The following is an 18,816-nucleotide window of genomic DNA, read 5'->3' as shown; positions in this document are numbered from 1 at the left end:
ATTGCTGGTGTGACCATGGGCATTGTTCTTGTGACTGGGAACATTGCTAGTGTGATAGGGACAATGTTGATTTGGTAGGGGAAATTTTAAGTGTGACATGGAGAAGTCATTAGGGTGACAGGCAACATTGTTAGTGTGACAGTGCCACTGCTCTTGTGACTAGGAACATTGTTAGTGTGACAGTGCCACTGCTGTTGTGACTGGGGACATTGGTAGTGTGACAGTGACACTTGCTGTTCTGACTGGGGACATTGTTAGTGTGACAGTGACACTGCTGTTGTGACTGGGGACATTGTTAGTATGACTGTGACACTGCTGTTGTGGCTGGGAACATTGTTAGTGTGACAGTGACACTGCTGTTGTGACTGAGGACATTGTGTGACTGAGATGTCAGCTTTCCTTTTTAATGAAAAATTTTATTTGATCATGATACCTCAATAATGAAACTACTCACCAACTATAATAAAGAAATATTTATTTACATATAAAAATCTTTTAATGTCATAATATGGTATTATTGCAATTTCTTCATTGTTATTCAATAATTTTCAGATATGTTTATTTATAACTTAAATGAAGGTGTTCGGATGTTTCAGTGAACAGAAAGTAGGTGATGTTAGTATGGTGTTATGCCTTGAAGACTGGGGACCAATCACAGCACAACATATAGTAGTACAACAAGATTCCAAACAGGTAAGGATGTCACTAATGTCTGTGGTAAATATAACAGTGGGTTTTTTAATACTATCCTAAAAAATTTGCATCTATTGGTATAGTAATGTCCTCATTGTTCTCCATATGCATTTATTTTCTTGACAATAACTTGAATGTTTGGATCTTATATGAACTATTCCACAAGACTCCATACCACAAATGGAAGGTTTGTATTGATTTCAGGGTTATAACCCCAGCCGTTTAAGATTAGGAGCCACAAAGGGGCATAGAACAACCATTTCATAGAATTTAACTATGTAACTCCAGTAAAAACATAAGAATTTCTACGAAATTGTTCCACATTACTGTATACAGTGAAACTTCTCCAAACTGGCCAGCACTGGGACAAGCAAAAATGGTCGGTTTTTAGGGGTGGCCGGTTTTGTGAAAAACAGCAATGCATTCTAAGAGCTGTTTCCATTAATGTGTTCTATAACCCTGTACCTTGTCAGTTTGTTGGTCGAGACCTGTTTAATGCCAATTCAAAACTTTTGGCCTTTTATTATGTTTCAAAACTTGCATCATTTGTAAATGATTTTACTTTACAAGCGGTACTGCCAGCAAAATAATGTTCATGGGTTTGAAAGAATGTGTATTCAAGATCAAAGGGCTATTGATGGTAATTAATTATTTGTATTGTTTTCGTAAATTACCTATCAACAAAGTCTAATAATTTCACCCCTATGTTGTTTTCGCTTGGGTACAGGTCACATTAATTAACAGTTAGAAGATCGTGAAGATCGTACTATCAAATGACCCCGATTGTCTGACGTGTGTACACACCAATTAACAGCCAACCAGTGACAAAATGTAATGTCTGAATTAATTTTGTTGTTTAAACTACTGTCCCCTTCAATTATCATCTGTCCACTGATGAAATGCAAACTGGACAGTGATTGAATTATAAATTACGTAATATTAAGTAATCATTTACAGTTTTGTTGACACATTTATTACAGGTGAACAATAACTGAGCGGCCGGAATTGAGAGGTTGTTTTTATTTGAAATATGTAACTAAAACTGAAAAACCGGGCGATGTATGGTATTAAGGGGTGGCCGGTATATTGAAGACAAATCACACAGGTTTTAAGGTAGATTGGCTGGGACTTTTGAAAACGGCCGGTTTGAAGGGAAGACCGGTTTTCTGAGGGTCCGGTTTGGAGAAGTTTCACTGTATAACAATGGTCAGACTGGGATTGATTTTAGGGGTAAAGACTTGAACTTTTCAGAAATTAGAAGCCAAGAAGAGGGTCAGAAACATGCATTTTCCTGCTGTCCAGGCAATAACTTGACTATCAGTGAATGAATCTCTTTGAAATTGTATTACAAGGTGCCATACCACCTAAAGAAGACAGTGATTGATTTTGGGGGTAAAGACTTTGAAGGAATTAGGGGGCAGAAATAAGTGGTTTTCTTAAATCTGTTTAATATTAAATAACTTGAGTAAAGGCGAAAGGATATCACATAAATTTTACTACAAGGTGCCATACCACCAAATGAAGACTGGGATTGATTTTTGGGGTAAAGACACGAGCCAAGTAAGAATAAGGAGCCAGAAACAAGTATTTTTTTTTCTGATTTCTTGTTGTTAACTTGAGTGGTAGGAAATGAGTAGCTTTGAAATTGCCATTTTACAGTATATTTAGTTTTACAATTTTTAGCTCGATTTATTGAGGTCCAAAATTAAACTTGTCTGAATTACAGTAATCAGATTGAACTCTTGGGGTTCTTTGAAATTCTTAATCTAACTGTGTATTGAGGTTTTCTATTTTCAACATTGTTGTATCCCTGCAAACAAAGTTTAGATGGGTATATAGAAAGTTTAAATCCTCCAAAACTGCTTAACAGATTTTGATGAAATTTTATAGGAAGGTTAGGGAGGGGTATTCTCTTTGAGGGCTTACTTTCTTGTTTTCAATTTCTTCCACATTAAGATCCAAAAGTTCAAAATATTAAATATTGTTTGGTTTCAACAAAAATTTACATATAAGTACAGAGATTTATTACATAGATAGCAGTGTTTATCGAATGTTCCCATTGTAATAAATTTCGATAATTCACACTGAAATAAATTCAATAATTTCACTTTGGACTTTTTTCCGCCAAAAAGTCACAGTTTTGAAATGAATCTGTCAATCGCAGAATTTAAAATTTATGTTGAAAATATTGATAAATTATGAAGTAAATCTTTATAATAAATAGGGTAATCAACTGGTAATCGCAAATAACCAAAAAACGCTTTAGGATTCAACTCATGTGTGGAACAAGTTTCGCACAATCGTTAAATCTAGGCATTCTTCGGCACTCGTTATAATATTTTGGTTATTCACTCCAATTAATTATCCTATTATTCTTTTATATGCTCAAACTAACTGTGCATTTAGATTTTGGATATTCTGCTTAGTTTTTGGTCCAAAACCTATGCCGTATCAAATGTTTAATGGCAATCCAAATTCAGAACTGTATCATGCTTGAATGTCAGTACTTTCCCACATACCCATCTGCAGTCATATTAAGCCTCACCTTGTGGCACATTTTATTTTAGATTTCCTTGCACTATTTGATAGGGTTCATTAATACATTTTATTCACAGCATACAATTATTTAATAAATGTTATATAACTTAAAAAAACTATAGATAATGGTTTATATGTGGAATATATATGAATTTATAAGTTACTTGTGTAATTGGATCCATTACATGCACAATTAATTGTTAATGAAGTAATAAGAAATGAACATTTGTACACTGTAGGTATCTAGTCAGCCAAAGCAGTCCTTACTACAAGCCCCTGTAGAACCGAGGGAGACTGTAGAACCGAGGGAGACTGCTGAATACCAGGCAGCTATTGAACTAGAACTGTGGAAGGAAACACAGGAAAAGACATTTGAAAATCAGGTGTGATGTCAAATATATTACCAGATTAAAAATTGAATAAAATGGGGATCAATGCTTGATGATGTACATACATTGAATAATAGGGGGTCAATGCTTGGTGATAAACATTCATTAAATAATAGGGGGATCAATGCTTGATGATATTCATACATTAAATAATAAGGGAATCAATGCTTGATGATATACATTCATTAAATAATAGGGGAGGGGTCAATGCTTGATGATATACATGCATTAAATAATAGGGGGATCAATGCTTGGTGATATACATTCATTGAATAATAGGGGGATAAATGCTTGGTGATATACATTCATTAAATAATAGGGGAGGGGTCAATGCTTGATGATATACATGCATTAAATAATAGGGGGATCAATGCTTGGTGATATACATTCATTGAATAATAGGGGGATCAATGCTTGATGATATACATTTATTAAATAATAGGGGAGGGGTCAATGCTTGATGATATACATGCAATAAATAATAGGGTTCCAATGCTTGATGATATACATGTGTCTACACTGAATAATAGGAGGAGCAATGCTCGATGATATACACACATTAAGTAATTGGGGATCAATGCTTGATGATATACACACATTAAATAATTGGGTATTAATGCTTGATGATATGTATATACATGAAATAATAGGGGGTTAAATGCTTGATGATATACATCCATTAAATAATAGGGGGATCAATGCTTGATGATATGCATTCATTAAATAATAGGGGGTCAATGCTTGATGATATACATACATTAAATAATAGAGGGATCAATGCTTGATGATATACATGCATTAAATAATAAGGGGTTCAATGATGCCTGATGATGCCTGATATATCTATACTATGAAGGAAAAGACCAATTTCTTTTAGCTGCAACTCCTCTGAAACCATACATGGTCAAATATATTTGTGATATTAGGTATAAATGTAGTGTTGTGTACTTCCTAAATTAGTCTTTGAAACTGTCTTTTTTCTATGGAAAACACAAATTTTTTAGAAAATATCCAAGTTCGAAGACTGTCATTGGTCTGTGTGTTATAATACACTTTCGTGCATGCTCAATCGAAGTACTGCGTGGATCGTGTGTACCTGCGTTATACGATTATTGTTTCCCAGACCCAAGGCAATGTCCGGCATGTCTACTTACATGTATTGTTTGCCAACTTAATGTATTTCTCAAAATTTATAATAAAATGACGAAAATTTTCGTAACAGTTTTCTCAGGAAAGGTTAATGGTCAACTCCTCTTAAACCACCAAAGCAATTTGAACAAAACTGTACACCATTGATGTATGGTAGATGATCTTAGATCCTTTGCAAAGATTAATCATTTTGTTTGGATCCGTCAATGAGTACTGTGTCCACACCTTGCTCAATCAACCGCGATTTTGCGAGCATCCTCTAGTAAACATTTAATGATAGGGTGGATCAGTGCCTGATCTTATATATATAGATATCTGAACTCTTTTTTTTGCAACAGGGATATCTTCTCATTGAATAGAAAATGGAATTACCCTCACATAAATATATATGTAACTTGTAATAACTTAACTGTTATTGACTTTCAGCTAAAACAGAAAGAGGCATCATACATGAAGGCTTTAGCTGAGGAGTGGAAGAAAAGGGACAAAGAAAGAGAAATTTTGATGAAGAAAAAGGTACTTCTCCAGTCTATAAAATTAATAAGAAATGATTTGTGGATAAAAAGAAGTTTTGATTTTTTCAACTGAATTCTTTACATATGCATTAAAACTCGACTTACCATGTCTGTTTAAAGATGTGGAAATGTTTAAAACTCGACCTACCATGTCTTTTTAAAGGTGTGGAAATGTTTAAAACTCGACCTACCATGTCTGTTTAAACCATGGAACTGTTTAAAACTCAACCTAGCATGTCTGTTTAAAGGTGTGGAAATGTTTATAACTCGACCTAGCATGTCTGTTTTAACTTTGGAAATGTTTTAGCTTACACACTGCATTTTGTTCATGTTCATAGTGAAAATTAGAGATAATTAACTTTTGGTAACGCACCCCAATGTTAGTGAAAATAAGAGATAATTAACTTTTGGTAACGCACCAAAATGTTAGTGAAAATAAGAGATAATTAACTTTTGGTAACATACCCCAATGTTAGTGAAAATAAGAGATAATTAACTTTTGGTAACATACCCCAATGTTAGTGAAAATAAGAGATAATTAACTTTTGGTAACATACCCCAGTGTTAGTGAAAATAAGAGATAATTAACTTTTGGTAATGTTACCTAAGTGATAGCTGATTTTTTTCTCCGAAAAACCAAACATGTAACATCATTTAAGTGATTCCCATGCTATTGTCACAACCTCTATTTCTAGGGGGTTGATAGAAGTAAACTCTAATCTCTAGGGTTCTATGCTTTATTGCCAATAAATGTTAATGCCCTATAAAATACAGTTATATTCAATACACAGCACAAGATAAATAATAGCATCTTGCACATAAAGATAACATAAAAATTAACCATGTGTGTGAATGTATATTTTAGTACATTTACATATCATAGGAAAAATGTAACATTTGAGTAAATTTAATTTACGGCTTCATCAATCTGCTTGTGAAGCATAAACCAACTAGCTAAATATGTAGTTTGACTCCATTTGACTCCATATTCAAATGTAGCAAATTATAAGAAAATGGTAAATTATCAAATCAAACATATTAAAGAGCAAAACAACAGCATTAGAGTATAAGTGATTTAGTGCATACAATAAGCGTAAAAAAACATAGCAAAGCAAATACATAAGCAAGGCAAAAACTCAAGAATACAAAACACTTAGCTTACCTCACATATCGTGCAAGAGGCACATTTGTAAATGGTCACAGGAATAGTAAGTCTCCAGTACTACTGTATTGTACCTGAAGTATCAAAAATCACTTATTGTATTTATAATTTAAAACAATTACTTTATGACCACAGTGTGTGATCGATTTAAAGACTTACACTTTTACTTTCGAGCGGTCCACTCGAACTGTTAAATGAATCAATCATTAATCGCTATTATTTAAGCATAGTAAAATAACATTACAGATTTGTGTGTTTAGGTAAATTATTATGAAAGTTACACAATCAATCAATCATTCATACCGGACTTTCATACGAGGTGAAAATGTTAATTTCAAGACCATTAACATGCACAATTAATCTAGGAATGTTAAAGAAACTAACCTTAGTAATAGTTAAGTTGAAATCAGATGCGTATTTAAGTTGAGTTGATAAGAATATAGGTTGCTAGATTCGGAGGAACATAAAAACCAACATGTCCGTTCAGATACTTAGGTAAGAGTGTTCAAATGAAAAAGGAATTAACCCGCGACAATTGCCAACCAATAGATGACGAGAAAAGAAGTGCGTACTAATCAAGCATGAAAAAGAATATAGAAGATTATGACTAGATTGCAATACAATCACCAGTTTCCGAAAGCTCGTCTGTCAATCGGTCCAAGTCAAATAGTAAAACATAATACACATTCATACAAGTCAAATATTTTATTACACAATACATAAAATATTCATATAAAACAACATTGCAGACTATTACACTATTAAAAGATTCATTTGAGGATTAGATATATTTTGCATGACTGTCCCGGAAATATTATATAAATGAATAGCCATATTCACATTTTTATGGATCAGAGTTATTTTCTTGCGCATATGTTTAAAACAATAGAATAAATTGAAATCTACAAAATGTTTTATTTGAAAGAAAATTATATTTTGATGTTTCAAACTTACATGACTAATTCCACTTCATGCCATTAGGGACATTAGGGCGACCACTCCTGCTTTCCACTTCTTCCTGTCTTTTGCCAACATTTTTACTTCTCCCCAGGTCTTCCCAATCCTTTGAATTTAAGATGTTAGGTCTATAATATTACTTTAAAATCTAATAAAAATTGTTTCAAACTATGAGATATCTGTAGATGGTTCAATATTCTGAGTGTGAAAGGTTGGTAAAGTCAGATACAGGTCACAAACATCATTGTATACAAACTAAGAGGTGTAGTCTGTAGATGGTTTTAGTCCCAAGTGTGAAAACAATGTCATGTCCAAAACAGACAAATATATATCTGTCTGCCAGGCAGTCAAGTTCATAGCAAAAGCAATTTATTCTATTACCTTAAAATAGTATTTTAGATAACAGTTAGACGGCAAAACTTTATGAAAGTCAGGACTAAAATAATGACCAATATCACTGGAGGCTGATTTGATACACATTGTACTATCTGTAAACACTCATGATTACTGACCTTGTATTTAACAGTCAGATTGGCAAGAATATTTCACTTATGTTGGGGTAGTCTTGAGACTGAAAAATATCAATCAGTAAGACAGAAAAATGTCAGTTTATTCAAAATATAAACTGGCTGACAACCTATTTGACATTATTATTGATTGTCTTTTTTTCATAGTTAGCAGAATATGCTCAGTTAGAGGAACAACTGAGAAAGACTTTAAAAGATTTAGAAAAACGTGAGAAACAACTAGCTGCTAATGAACAGGAAGTCATGAGATTGAAAAAAGATTTACAGAGAGAACATGATGCTAAACTACAGGAAATGAAGGATGCCTCACGGAGAATGAAAGAAGATGCTGATCATAGGGTAGAATTAGAAAAGTAGGTCATTACTGATGATAACCCAAATGAAACTTCCTGTGATGGAAGCTCTACTTCTAGGAAAGCCCATTTTTGGTCAAAGATGAAGATCATCATTAAAAGCAATAGATATTTGCAGTGTATGAAATCTTTTTTACTGTTGTAATTGAAAGGTATCAAAACACCTGGAGAAAATAATCTGTTTACTTTTTCAGATCAAAAACAAAGGAAATTGAAAATTTGGTAGAAAGATATAAAAGAGAGGTATGTACTTTATGCTAAAGATAAAGCTATTATTACCTTTTCTGATAAAAACATCAAATTATTAACATTTATTACCCCTCAAAACATTACAGTAATGGAATCACCTTGTCCATCTATCGTATTCTGAAAGGCCATGTGAGCTTTTGTCATCATTTGGCATCTATTGTTGTAGTTCGTTGTTTACTTTTCTTTGAAAATCTTCTCCTCTGAAACCACTCTGTGGATTTTTACCAAACTTGGTCACCAGCATCCTTAGGGTATCTACTTTTAAAAAATTATATAAATCAAGTGTAAAACCATGGTCGCCATTGCTAGGGGTCAAGTCACCAATTTCTACATATATCTCAAAACGTATAAGAGATATTGGAAAATAAATAAGACTTTCCTCTATCAGCTTGAAGAGCTTTCTGTTTTGGATCAAAGTTGTAGGGCCACTCATTGTAAGAGTTGTTAGCCTTGAAAGGCAAAAAAATGACTTTTTTGCAGTTTTCAACCAATATTGTGAAAACTAAAATAGATAGGAAAAACTTTCAGTTGATGAAATGATCCCCTACAAAATCTTCATTGGGTGAAAGTTGTCAGACTACTCCTTGTTAGAGTTATTGCCCTTGAAAGGTGAAATATGATGTTTTTTGGTAGTTCAGCCAATATCTTGAAAACTATTATAGATAGAAAAAAACTTTAGATTGATGAAATGATCCTTATAATAAGGCCTACAAAAGTCTTCAAAAGGGTTATTATTTCAGAAGACTCCTGTTAAAGTTTATTGTCCTTGCAAGGCTAAAAATTATGTTTTTTTCTATTTTCTTCCAATGTCTTGAAAACTATTATAGATAGATGAAATGATCCTTGTAATAAGGCCTACAAAGGTCTCAGTTGGGTCAAAGTTTAATGATGACTTCTTTAGAATTGAATGTTTCATTTTTGATTGGTGTTTAAACATGGTGACCATTGCACTAGCTGTCTATGTCTTAGTCACCATAGCACTAGCTCTCCATGTCTGAGTCACCATAGTACTAGCTCTCCATGTCTGAGTCACCATAGTACTAGCTCTCCATGTCTGAGTCACCATAGCACTAGCTCTCCATGTCTGAGTCACCATAGCACTAGCTCTCCATGTCTGAGTCACCATAGCACTAGCTCTCTATGTCTGAAATGTGTTGCTGTTTAATTCTTATTATTACATTTCATATGTTTCTCATATTTCATTTCTTTTATATTTAAACAGTACATAGAAAATAGACAACACACAGTGATCAATAAACGTTGTCCACGTAATTGTGGATGTAGCCTATAATAAATACTTCAAAGATGTGTTTCATTGAGTTTTCAGCTGATTATTCAAAGAGATTAGCATATTTTAATGATATGCACAGTTAATGTAATTATAACATTTTATATACAATTTGTGAGAATTTGATAAAGATCTGAACAACTAAAGAATGTTTTATGAATTAAATTAAATGATTTCTAAGAGAGTTATAGGGTCATTGCATCAATATATAAAATATTGTCCTTAAAACATTCTGCATAAACTTATTAGTACTAAAAGTGCATGAAATAATCTGTTTAATTATTTGGCAAAGTGAAGAATTTTGTTTTATGTTTTTGTTATATAGAATGTGTAGAGAGCTATATTTGTATTAGTGACAGTAGTAAATACTATGGTACTATGACATTGTTTACTTGTATTACAGTTAAATGAAGCAGAGATGAAGTTTCATAAATTAGAAAAAGATTTTGGTGTATACAAAGAACAACAAAACACCAAACCTGAGGTCAGACTTCAGGCAGAAATCAATCTATTGACTTTAGAGAAGGTATGTAGTACTGTATTTTATGGTGACTTACTAAAACATCTTGGACAGTATTGAAGATTGAACAAACATGAAATTCATCATTGATGTACATAAATGGTTCTAAAACCAATAATATGTAAACCACATTTCTATTATAACAAAAAGTATGGAAAAGTAGATCTGTTCCATTTTAGCTTTACCAACAAATATTGAGGTATAAATTTATTGTCTATGTATCAAAATCCTTGAATCCTTACATTTGACCCTTGTATTACAGGTTTAGCTTTGCTTTATTTAACATTTTCATGATATTTGCTTCACCATGCGATGAACTTTTAAAAGACATGTTATTTAAAATGCCTTGCAGGGCATCAGTGGCTTTTCCATGGTAATTCTACTGATGAAGAAATGATTGTTTTAAAGAGAAATAAGATAAGTAACCAAAATGTCTGTTGTAACAGTATTGCCATGATTTTAGGTTGAATTAGAGAGAAAACTTGATGCAGTATGTAAATCAAAAGTACATTATAAACAGCAATGGGGTCGAGCTTTAAAAGAGTTAGCTCGTTTAAAACAGAACGAACAAACAGCAGCTAAAGCTCAGTTAAAGAGACAGCAACAGGAGTTAGAACATATGAGACTTAGATACCTTGCGGCTGAAGAGAAGGAAGTCGTCAAGTCAGATAAGAAGGAATTGGAGGAAATCAAAAATGAACTGAATAGGTAAGTCCTCATAGAGTAAGTTAGAGGAGGTAAAAAAACTGAATAGGTAAGTCCTTGTAGAGTAAGTTCGAGGAGGTTAAAATTGAACTGAATAGGTTAGTCCTTATAGAGTAAGTTAGAGGAGGTGAAAATTGCACTGAATAGGTAAGTCCTCGTAGAGTATGTTAGAGGAGGTAAAAAATGAACTGAATAGGTAAGTCCTTGTAGAGTAAGTTCGAGGAGGTTAAAATTGAACTGAATAGGTAAGTCCTTGTAGAGTATGTTAGAGGAGGTAAAAAATGAACTGAATAGGTAAGTCCTCATAGAGTAAGTTAGAGGAGGTAAAAAATGAACTGAATAGGTAAGTCCTTGTAGAGTAAGTTAGAGGAGCTAAAAAATTAACTGAATAGTTATTATAGAGTGTTTATTTCAATGAACCTTAGACTCCGGAGTCTTTATATTGTAGAAAGGATCAAGTCTTTTATAAAAATCTCTATAGCCCAGTCAATATAAATTTGAAACTTAAATAAATTGCAACAGAATGTAATTGAAAAGGGAGATAATTCGGTAAAAATAACTTGTTTTTATCAGATTTTGTTAAATTTTTATTTATCTCATGTAAAGTATGGTACTTGTGTGGAAAATTGTTTTCTTAATTACTATCACACATAGTATGCTGCCCATGGTATGTAAGACATTTGGTTATGATGGGTAAATTGAAATTTTTGGGTATTTTTTAGTTACAGAAACTTCATATTTTCTGGCACTTCCATCATTTTGAATTTTTATTTTTGAAATTGGTATTGTTTACATCCGCAAACTATTTACCAACAGTTTTGCCTTTGTTAAAAGTATCTTTTAACCACAAAAAGTAGAATATTTACTTCATCATTTTTATCACTATTGGAATTCTTGAACTTCATTATCTTGAAAATTGGGCATGTGGTTTACTATTTAGTTTTAAAATCGAAGTTGTTGTTTGGTAAAATATATGAAACCTCTTCATAAAGTGTAGATGGTCTTCTAATTAATGCTAAAATGTTTACTATTGCTACACTTTATTTATCAGATACGAAATTATTATGAATTTGTGTAAAATTTTGTTGTTTTTTCAGCCATTTTTACAGAGTTATTTCCCCTATCCAGTGTTAATTTCCATTGGAAATATAAATTGCTTATTTTTAGGTTTCTGCTCGTTAGATTTTGTTTTACTTTTTTCTGTGTTTATTTGGGTCATAATGCTATAGACTAAAACTCAGATAGCTTCTGTTGCAATTTGTTTAGATTAAGGGTAAAATTTTGCTAGATTGACTGGACTGCTAGTTCACTATGGTGTAAGCTGTAAAAGTTGAGTCATTTCCAAGATGGCGTCGTCTGTGAAATCGAACGGGCAAGCACATCTTGCTATTTATATACTAATATATCTGCGTTTTTCTCAATATATCTTGATAATTTTGTGATCAGTAAAAAGCTGTTTGAATTACATTAAGCAACCTATTATTGCGTTAAAATACTGGTTTGGCTATTTCCATGGGTATCAGTTTGCATAGTTGGTGGAAAATTTTTTTTTGTAGGGTACTGAAATTTATAAATCAAATCAGTAGACAAAATAGCAAAGGACGAAACCGTTCACAATATTGAATTTTTTTTTTGTATTCAAAATTCAAAATTCTTAGATTATGTTTTAGTTCGATCAAAAATCAAATTTTATTGAAAAACTTTATAAAACAAGGATGCAGTGAACTGTGACAAGATTTAGTGTGTGTGTGTAGCCATTATAAGAAAATGTCCACTCGGAACGGGATTTTTTGTAACAGTATTAAAATGTTGACCTAGATGACCACTTACAGGACTGACAGTTTTCACGAATACTGTTCTGAAAATGTATAACTTTTTTTCATTATCTGATTTGATATGTTTTAGATCTTAACATATATTTAAAGAATATTGAAAAATAAATGCAGTACATTTTTTTCTGCACGCTGTAAGTCCCTCAAGTGGTAAAAAAATTGTCATATTTTAAAATTTTCTTTAAATATATGTTATACATATAAATATATTTTCAGTAATTTTTTTTTTTTTAAAATACAGATCTAAGAAAATTTAAAGCTCATAGATCTTCAATTTAATCCTCTTGAAAAAATTCTTTCTGCCAACCATGCAAATTGATACCCATGGAAATAAGCTAAGCCAGTATTTTTAGTATTTTAGGCATTGAATTATAAACAAGTTTTACATTAAATTTGATGCTGTGTATTAATGGTGTTTATTAATTAAAGGTTAAAACAGTTAGAAGAAGAGAAACTGAAAAATTCTTTTGAGAATAGTCCCAGAGATGATGGAATGAGACCATTAAAACCAGATTTAGATGGGAGTATTGATGAACACATAACTCGATTAATAGAGGAACGTGACACATTGTTACGGACTGGTGTTTATACAACTCAGGACCGAATCATAGCAGAACTCGACAAACAAATTAGAGATTCTATGGTCCAAAAAAAGACTAATAATTTGTGAAACTTATACATTTAGTTAAGCTTGTCTGTGATAAGATAGTAGTATGTTATAAGATAAATAAATATGTTATTATATGGGCTGTTCCAGAAAAATATTCCAAAGAAATTATTGTAGTGGTTACTTTATAATAGTTAAGGTTCACCAAGGCATCATTGATATATATATTAAGGCATGGCTGATAGAAGGCTTAATGTTTCTCTTAGCAACTTGAAAATATCTTTAACTTTATAAAGATGATTTCGAATTATTCATTTGACAAAGTGATCTTTACCAAATCTCTATTTTTAAACCATCCTTGTGATATACAAATGATTCCACTTAGTAAAAGGCTTTAACATTTTTTATAAATATTGTATAGAAAATAATTTGTGCCATATGGAGAACTAAAATTAGATTTAAGAAAGGATATGGCAGTGAAATATCAAACTTCCCAAGTGTTGCTAATTTCAATATTTCACATGTGAAATAAAAATTTGTTTGCCCATTGACTTTGTTGTGCGAAAACATGTCATAATTATTTGCTATTGTGGTATAAAAGTGCTTGTAATTTAACACTATTGACAGTTCAAGAAATCATAAGCATTTATTAATATCAGGTTATGCCTTGAAATATCAATAAAAACATTTTGATAAAACCTGTATAAGTAGAAAGAAATCAATTTAATTGTTGCCGTAAATGATGTGATCTCTCACTAGAAGATTTAAGGTTAATTCTTGACCTTCTTCCGCACTACTGGTTGTATTTTGGTTTTTTCTGTGCCATCTAATTGACATATAACAGTTCCTTAACTTTTGGATCTTTAAAAATGGTAAAGTGCCATTAAAAATTAGAAGGAAGTGATTGTGACTTTTAGCAGACCAGTAGTGAAACATCAAAAATAAACATAAATTAGGTCCAGAAGAACAAAATTAATGTATGTTTCAAATACAACACATATTTATACTCATACTGTGTGTTTTTTAACGTATTAGCTCACCTGGTGAGCTATTGCCATCACTTGGCAGCCATCGTCATCGTTGTTAACAACTTTTCATAACTCTTCTCGTCTGACACTACTGGACCAATTAGAACCAAACTTGATATGAATGTTTCTTGGGGTATCCTGCATAGAATATATGTGGAGATTTTTGATTCATAAAAAAACATGGCTGCCGTTACTAAAAATAGAACATAAGCGTCAGACAGAATTTTTTTGCATGTATCTCCAAAACTGTTAGGTTTAGCCATAGTTTTGATGGCTTTAAAGTGCACAGCATGGTAAAATCTATCACTGGTCAAATTTTCATTTTGAATCTGTTAAGCCATGTTAGATTAACTGCCCTTTTTCAATGTTTTATCCCTGTTTGAAATGTTATTTCTATCAAAAATCTTCTCTGAAACTACCGGATCAATTACTTAATATAAATAAATTTTTGGGTGTTCTACATAGACCTGATGTGGGAGTTTTTGAGCTGTCCAAACACATGATCACTGTGACTCGCAATATAACAAAGGGGTCAGTCAGAACTTTTTATCATACACCTCCTAAAGTGCTATTTTCAGCCAAATTCTTTAAGTTGCCAATCAAAGTTGTCAGACGACTCCTTTAGAGTTAGTGACCTTGAAAAGTCAAAAAATGACTTTTTAAATTTTTTTTTTTTTTTATACAGTTTTCAGTCAATATCTTAAAAACTGTGATAGATAGAGAGAAAATTTTAATTGCTTTCATTTGCTTACATGATCCTTATGATAAGGCCTACAATAGTCTGCATTGGATGAAAGTTGTTGAAGACTCCTTTTTAGAGTTATTGCCCTTGAGAGGCAAAAATTTAACAAGATGAGCGATTCAGGCTCATGGGAGCCTTTTGTATTGACTTCAAGAAGTTTATTTAATTTATTAACTTTATTGTAATGGGACATTACAAGATTTCATTTTAATAACATTTGTTTTATATTATATAAATATATCAGTAATTATTTATGCACCTTTTACAAGTTCTACCACCGGTGAGAACCATTGAGTAAGTCAATTATGATATGTACACAGTGTGTCAACTAAGGTGTGAAAATCTTGGGAAATATGAACATAATTAAATCATAATGTCGAATTAGTTTAAGTCATTAAAAAAATTGTTTTTATTCTGTTTATAATATTCTCATTTTTTTATTTATAGTATTTGTAAATAATTATACTTTTCATTTTAAGAACAGGAAAAATAAAAAGTACAATTAACTAAATGACAAGTGTTGTTCCTGTTACTGAATGCCAACAATATTTTTTGGTGGTCAATACATCTAACTAGTCAATGTTTAGATTGGCATTCAGTAGTTATTGGTCAATACATCTAACTAGTCAGTGTTTAGATTGGCATTCAATAGTTATTGGTCAATACATTGGACTAGTCAGTGTTTAGATTGGCATTCAATAGTGATTGGTCAATAGATCTAACTAGGCAATGTTTAGATTGGATTCAGTAGTTATTGGTCAATACATCTAACTAGTCAGTGCTTAGATTGACATTCAATAGTGATTGGTCAATACATCTAAATAGTCAGTGCTTAAATTGACATTCAATAGTGATTGGTCAATACATCTAACTAGGCAATGTTTAGATTGGCATTCACTGGTTATTGAACTAACTACTAGAACAAATTTCATGAAACTGTGTAGGTAGTTAGTACTTATAAGGTAGTTGTGCATATTACCAGGACTTTATTATCCATTGAATTTTGTTGGAGTTATATTCCTTTGAACTTTCAGAAAAGGGAGGAGACAGGTTTTTGAAGGCAAAAACAAACTTTAATGCAAAACAAGTATTGTAGTTTTTTGTCCAAGGAACCATTTTCAGGCAGGCTACAAATATAAATAACTGTTTAGCAGTCGATAAAATCGTTTGATACAAAATTTAGTCGAAATATTGATTTTGAAGTGTAATGGTACAGTGAGCAAATATCATTACGGGTAAGTTTGGGCTTGTCATCACAGTAATCAGGATTGTGATATTTTGCCAGCTTAGTTATATTTATAGCATAGTATTCCGAGTTAGACAAATAAACTTTCGAACGCGCAGCGTGAGAAGTTTATTTGGCTAACGAGGAAGGCGTTGCTATAAATGATTTGTAACATGAATGACACGCCCATGACAGTCCGTGCAGAAAAAAAATAACGTTTGGCGGGAAAATCTAATAACCCGCACAGTAGGCAGTATGGCAGACGCATTCTCTCTACCAGATTGGCTTGACATTGAAAATGTAGAAAGCGATGATTTGGTTCTCTCTCAGGTGTGTATTTTTTAATTGAATTAGACTGATTTACGCTAATTGTCTTTTTGAAGGCTTTTAAACACAACTGTTCGGGGCATGGACCCCTTTTTTGGCCCAAATGTAAAAAAATCTATTTATTTTTCCATATTTACAATTTTCAACAATATGTAGGCATATAACGAGTCTCAAAACTCTATAACCAGTCGATTACAATACCTTTCGATACATTATGTTCAACTTGGGGGTTGTTTTTTTTTTTTGCTAATATGTTTCAAAAGTAAAGAAATGTGTATTTTTTCGGTTCTATCTTTAAATTAATGAGTAGACATTATATTTTTTGTTCTCTGTCTGGCAAAGAAAACCTGCAGAGATTTAAAGATTTGTATTTTATTATATGAAACCTAATAAAATTGACATTTGTATGTGTGCTTTTTGTAGGCGTAATCTTTTCCCAAAGAGGCGGAGCTTACCCATGCAATATTGGTTTTAGTGTTTTGGTTATTTCATGGCTGTTTCCTCATTGCATTATATAGGCCCATGTGACCTTTCATGCAATATTATTTGGTTGCTTCAATTTAGAGCATACATTTTGGTACATGCTTGTCGTCTCTATGTTATTCCATAAAAAGATCAAAGGAAATATTAATCGCCACTTGTTCGAATTCCATTGGTCCTATTAGAGATGTATTTTACACGGAACACATTCCATTTTTAGTATGATTTCGCCAACATGTCAATTGTTAAAAATGTATTTCAGGGAGCTAAAAGATAAGTTGCAAATCCTATTAGTAAACTCCTGATTTGTTGGAGAAAATGTTCGACACGATTTATTTCGACAGCGTACAACATGTACTTGTTTACTATCCTACGCCGGATTTTTAAGAGTTTCCGAGCTCTTGAATTTGAAATATTCTGATGTTAAAATTTTCCCATCTCATTTAAGTTTGCTTATTGAAATAGGAAGACAGACATTTACCGTGATGGTTACTGGGTGGTAATCGCTAGGACCGGAAATCGGCATTTCCCAGTTCGTAATTTACACAATTTATTTTTGTCTACAGGAGTGTATAAATTTCATGAGTCTAATCTTCCTTTAAGTTATACTCGCACGAGGGAATAATTATTGATTTTTTTCGACTATTGTACCAAACATTTAATCAGTTTAAAAGTCGGTGGATCTGGTAATATCTGACTGGCTATTATTGCCGTTGGAAGTCAGAAAGTGCAAAAGATAGTTAAAGACAGTTTAGATGATCGTTTACTCGTTTCCAAAAATATTTTGGTTATATTTTCCTTTTTTTTTCTTTTTTCTTTCTTTTTCTATTCTTTTTTTTTTTTTTTTGGTCTCAATAGCGGCGTTGTCGTGCGGCTATCCATTTTACATGTAATAGTGGTTATGTTAAAGTCACTCATTATCATTTTTACACTTCATTAAGTCATCATTACAGAAGTTTTATGGTCGTCATCATGAACTCGTGGATCGTTATGGTGTATCCATCAGCACCATGAAAACTGATGTATTCAACGGGTCATAGTTTTCCTTTCCTCGTTTGTCTACCCCGGACTTGACTTTTTATGAACAACTCGGCGGGTGTTTCTAGAAAAGCAGAGGACGCTTACCTTACCGGTGCACCTGGTCCATGCTCCCAGTTTTTAGTGGAGTCCGAGTTGCTCATTTACTTTTGTTACTTTGTATGATCTTAGTTACTTTATGTTCTTTGTTGTGAATGTCTGTTTTCCATGTCTGGTCTTTGTCCCTGGATTACATTCTTTTGATTACCCTACAGCCTTGGTTCCCTTGATTACTCTTACAGTTATAAGATAATAAAAGCTATCACTTAGCATCTGTAGTTTTTATCGCTATTTGGTATGTAGCTGTGTTTTAATCGGGAGAAATGTAATTTTATTCGTTTGTGCGCGCGAATCAGAATGAAATAATAAATTGCCCGGAATTTTTCATCATAAATATAGTATAGTATGACGTATTCATGTATAGTTTTCCCGCCAAGGTTTTCCGTTTCGGTG

The 18,816-nt window shown here is 32.3% G+C and overlaps 1 protein-coding gene across 1 annotated transcript in view; it reads left to right on the top strand.

Moving 5' to 3' along the window:
* The window catches only part of LOC148623177 (centrosomal protein of 120 kDa-like), a 38,103-nt gene extending 22,338 nt beyond the window's left edge, over nt 1-15,765 (top strand). The window contains exons 14-21 of the mRNA XM_088573756.1: nt 597-693; nt 3,471-3,614; nt 5,196-5,285; nt 8,078-8,283; nt 8,478-8,526; nt 10,224-10,346; nt 10,804-11,048; nt 13,307-15,765. Coding sequence (XP_088429882.1) covers nt 597-693; nt 3,471-3,614; nt 5,196-5,285; nt 8,078-8,283; nt 8,478-8,526; nt 10,224-10,346; nt 10,804-11,048; nt 13,307-13,547 — 1,195 coding nt within the window. The 3' untranslated portion in view covers nt 13,548-15,765. The remainder of the gene's footprint in view (nt 1-596; nt 694-3,470; nt 3,615-5,195; nt 5,286-8,077; nt 8,284-8,477; nt 8,527-10,223; nt 10,347-10,803; nt 11,049-13,306) is intronic.
* Nucleotides 15,766-18,816: the final 3,051 nt, after the last annotated feature.

Source organism: Perna viridis, chromosome 3 (assembly GCF_037379345.1).
Source record: "Perna viridis isolate PV_CMFRI_1.1 ecotype Kerala chromosome 3, ASM3737934v1, whole genome shotgun sequence".
NCBI classification, from domain to species: Eukaryota; Metazoa; Mollusca; class Bivalvia; order Mytilida; family Mytilidae; genus Perna; species Perna viridis.
The sequence above is the reverse complement of the archived record's forward strand: the minus strand, read 5'-3'. Positions and strand labels throughout refer to the sequence as shown.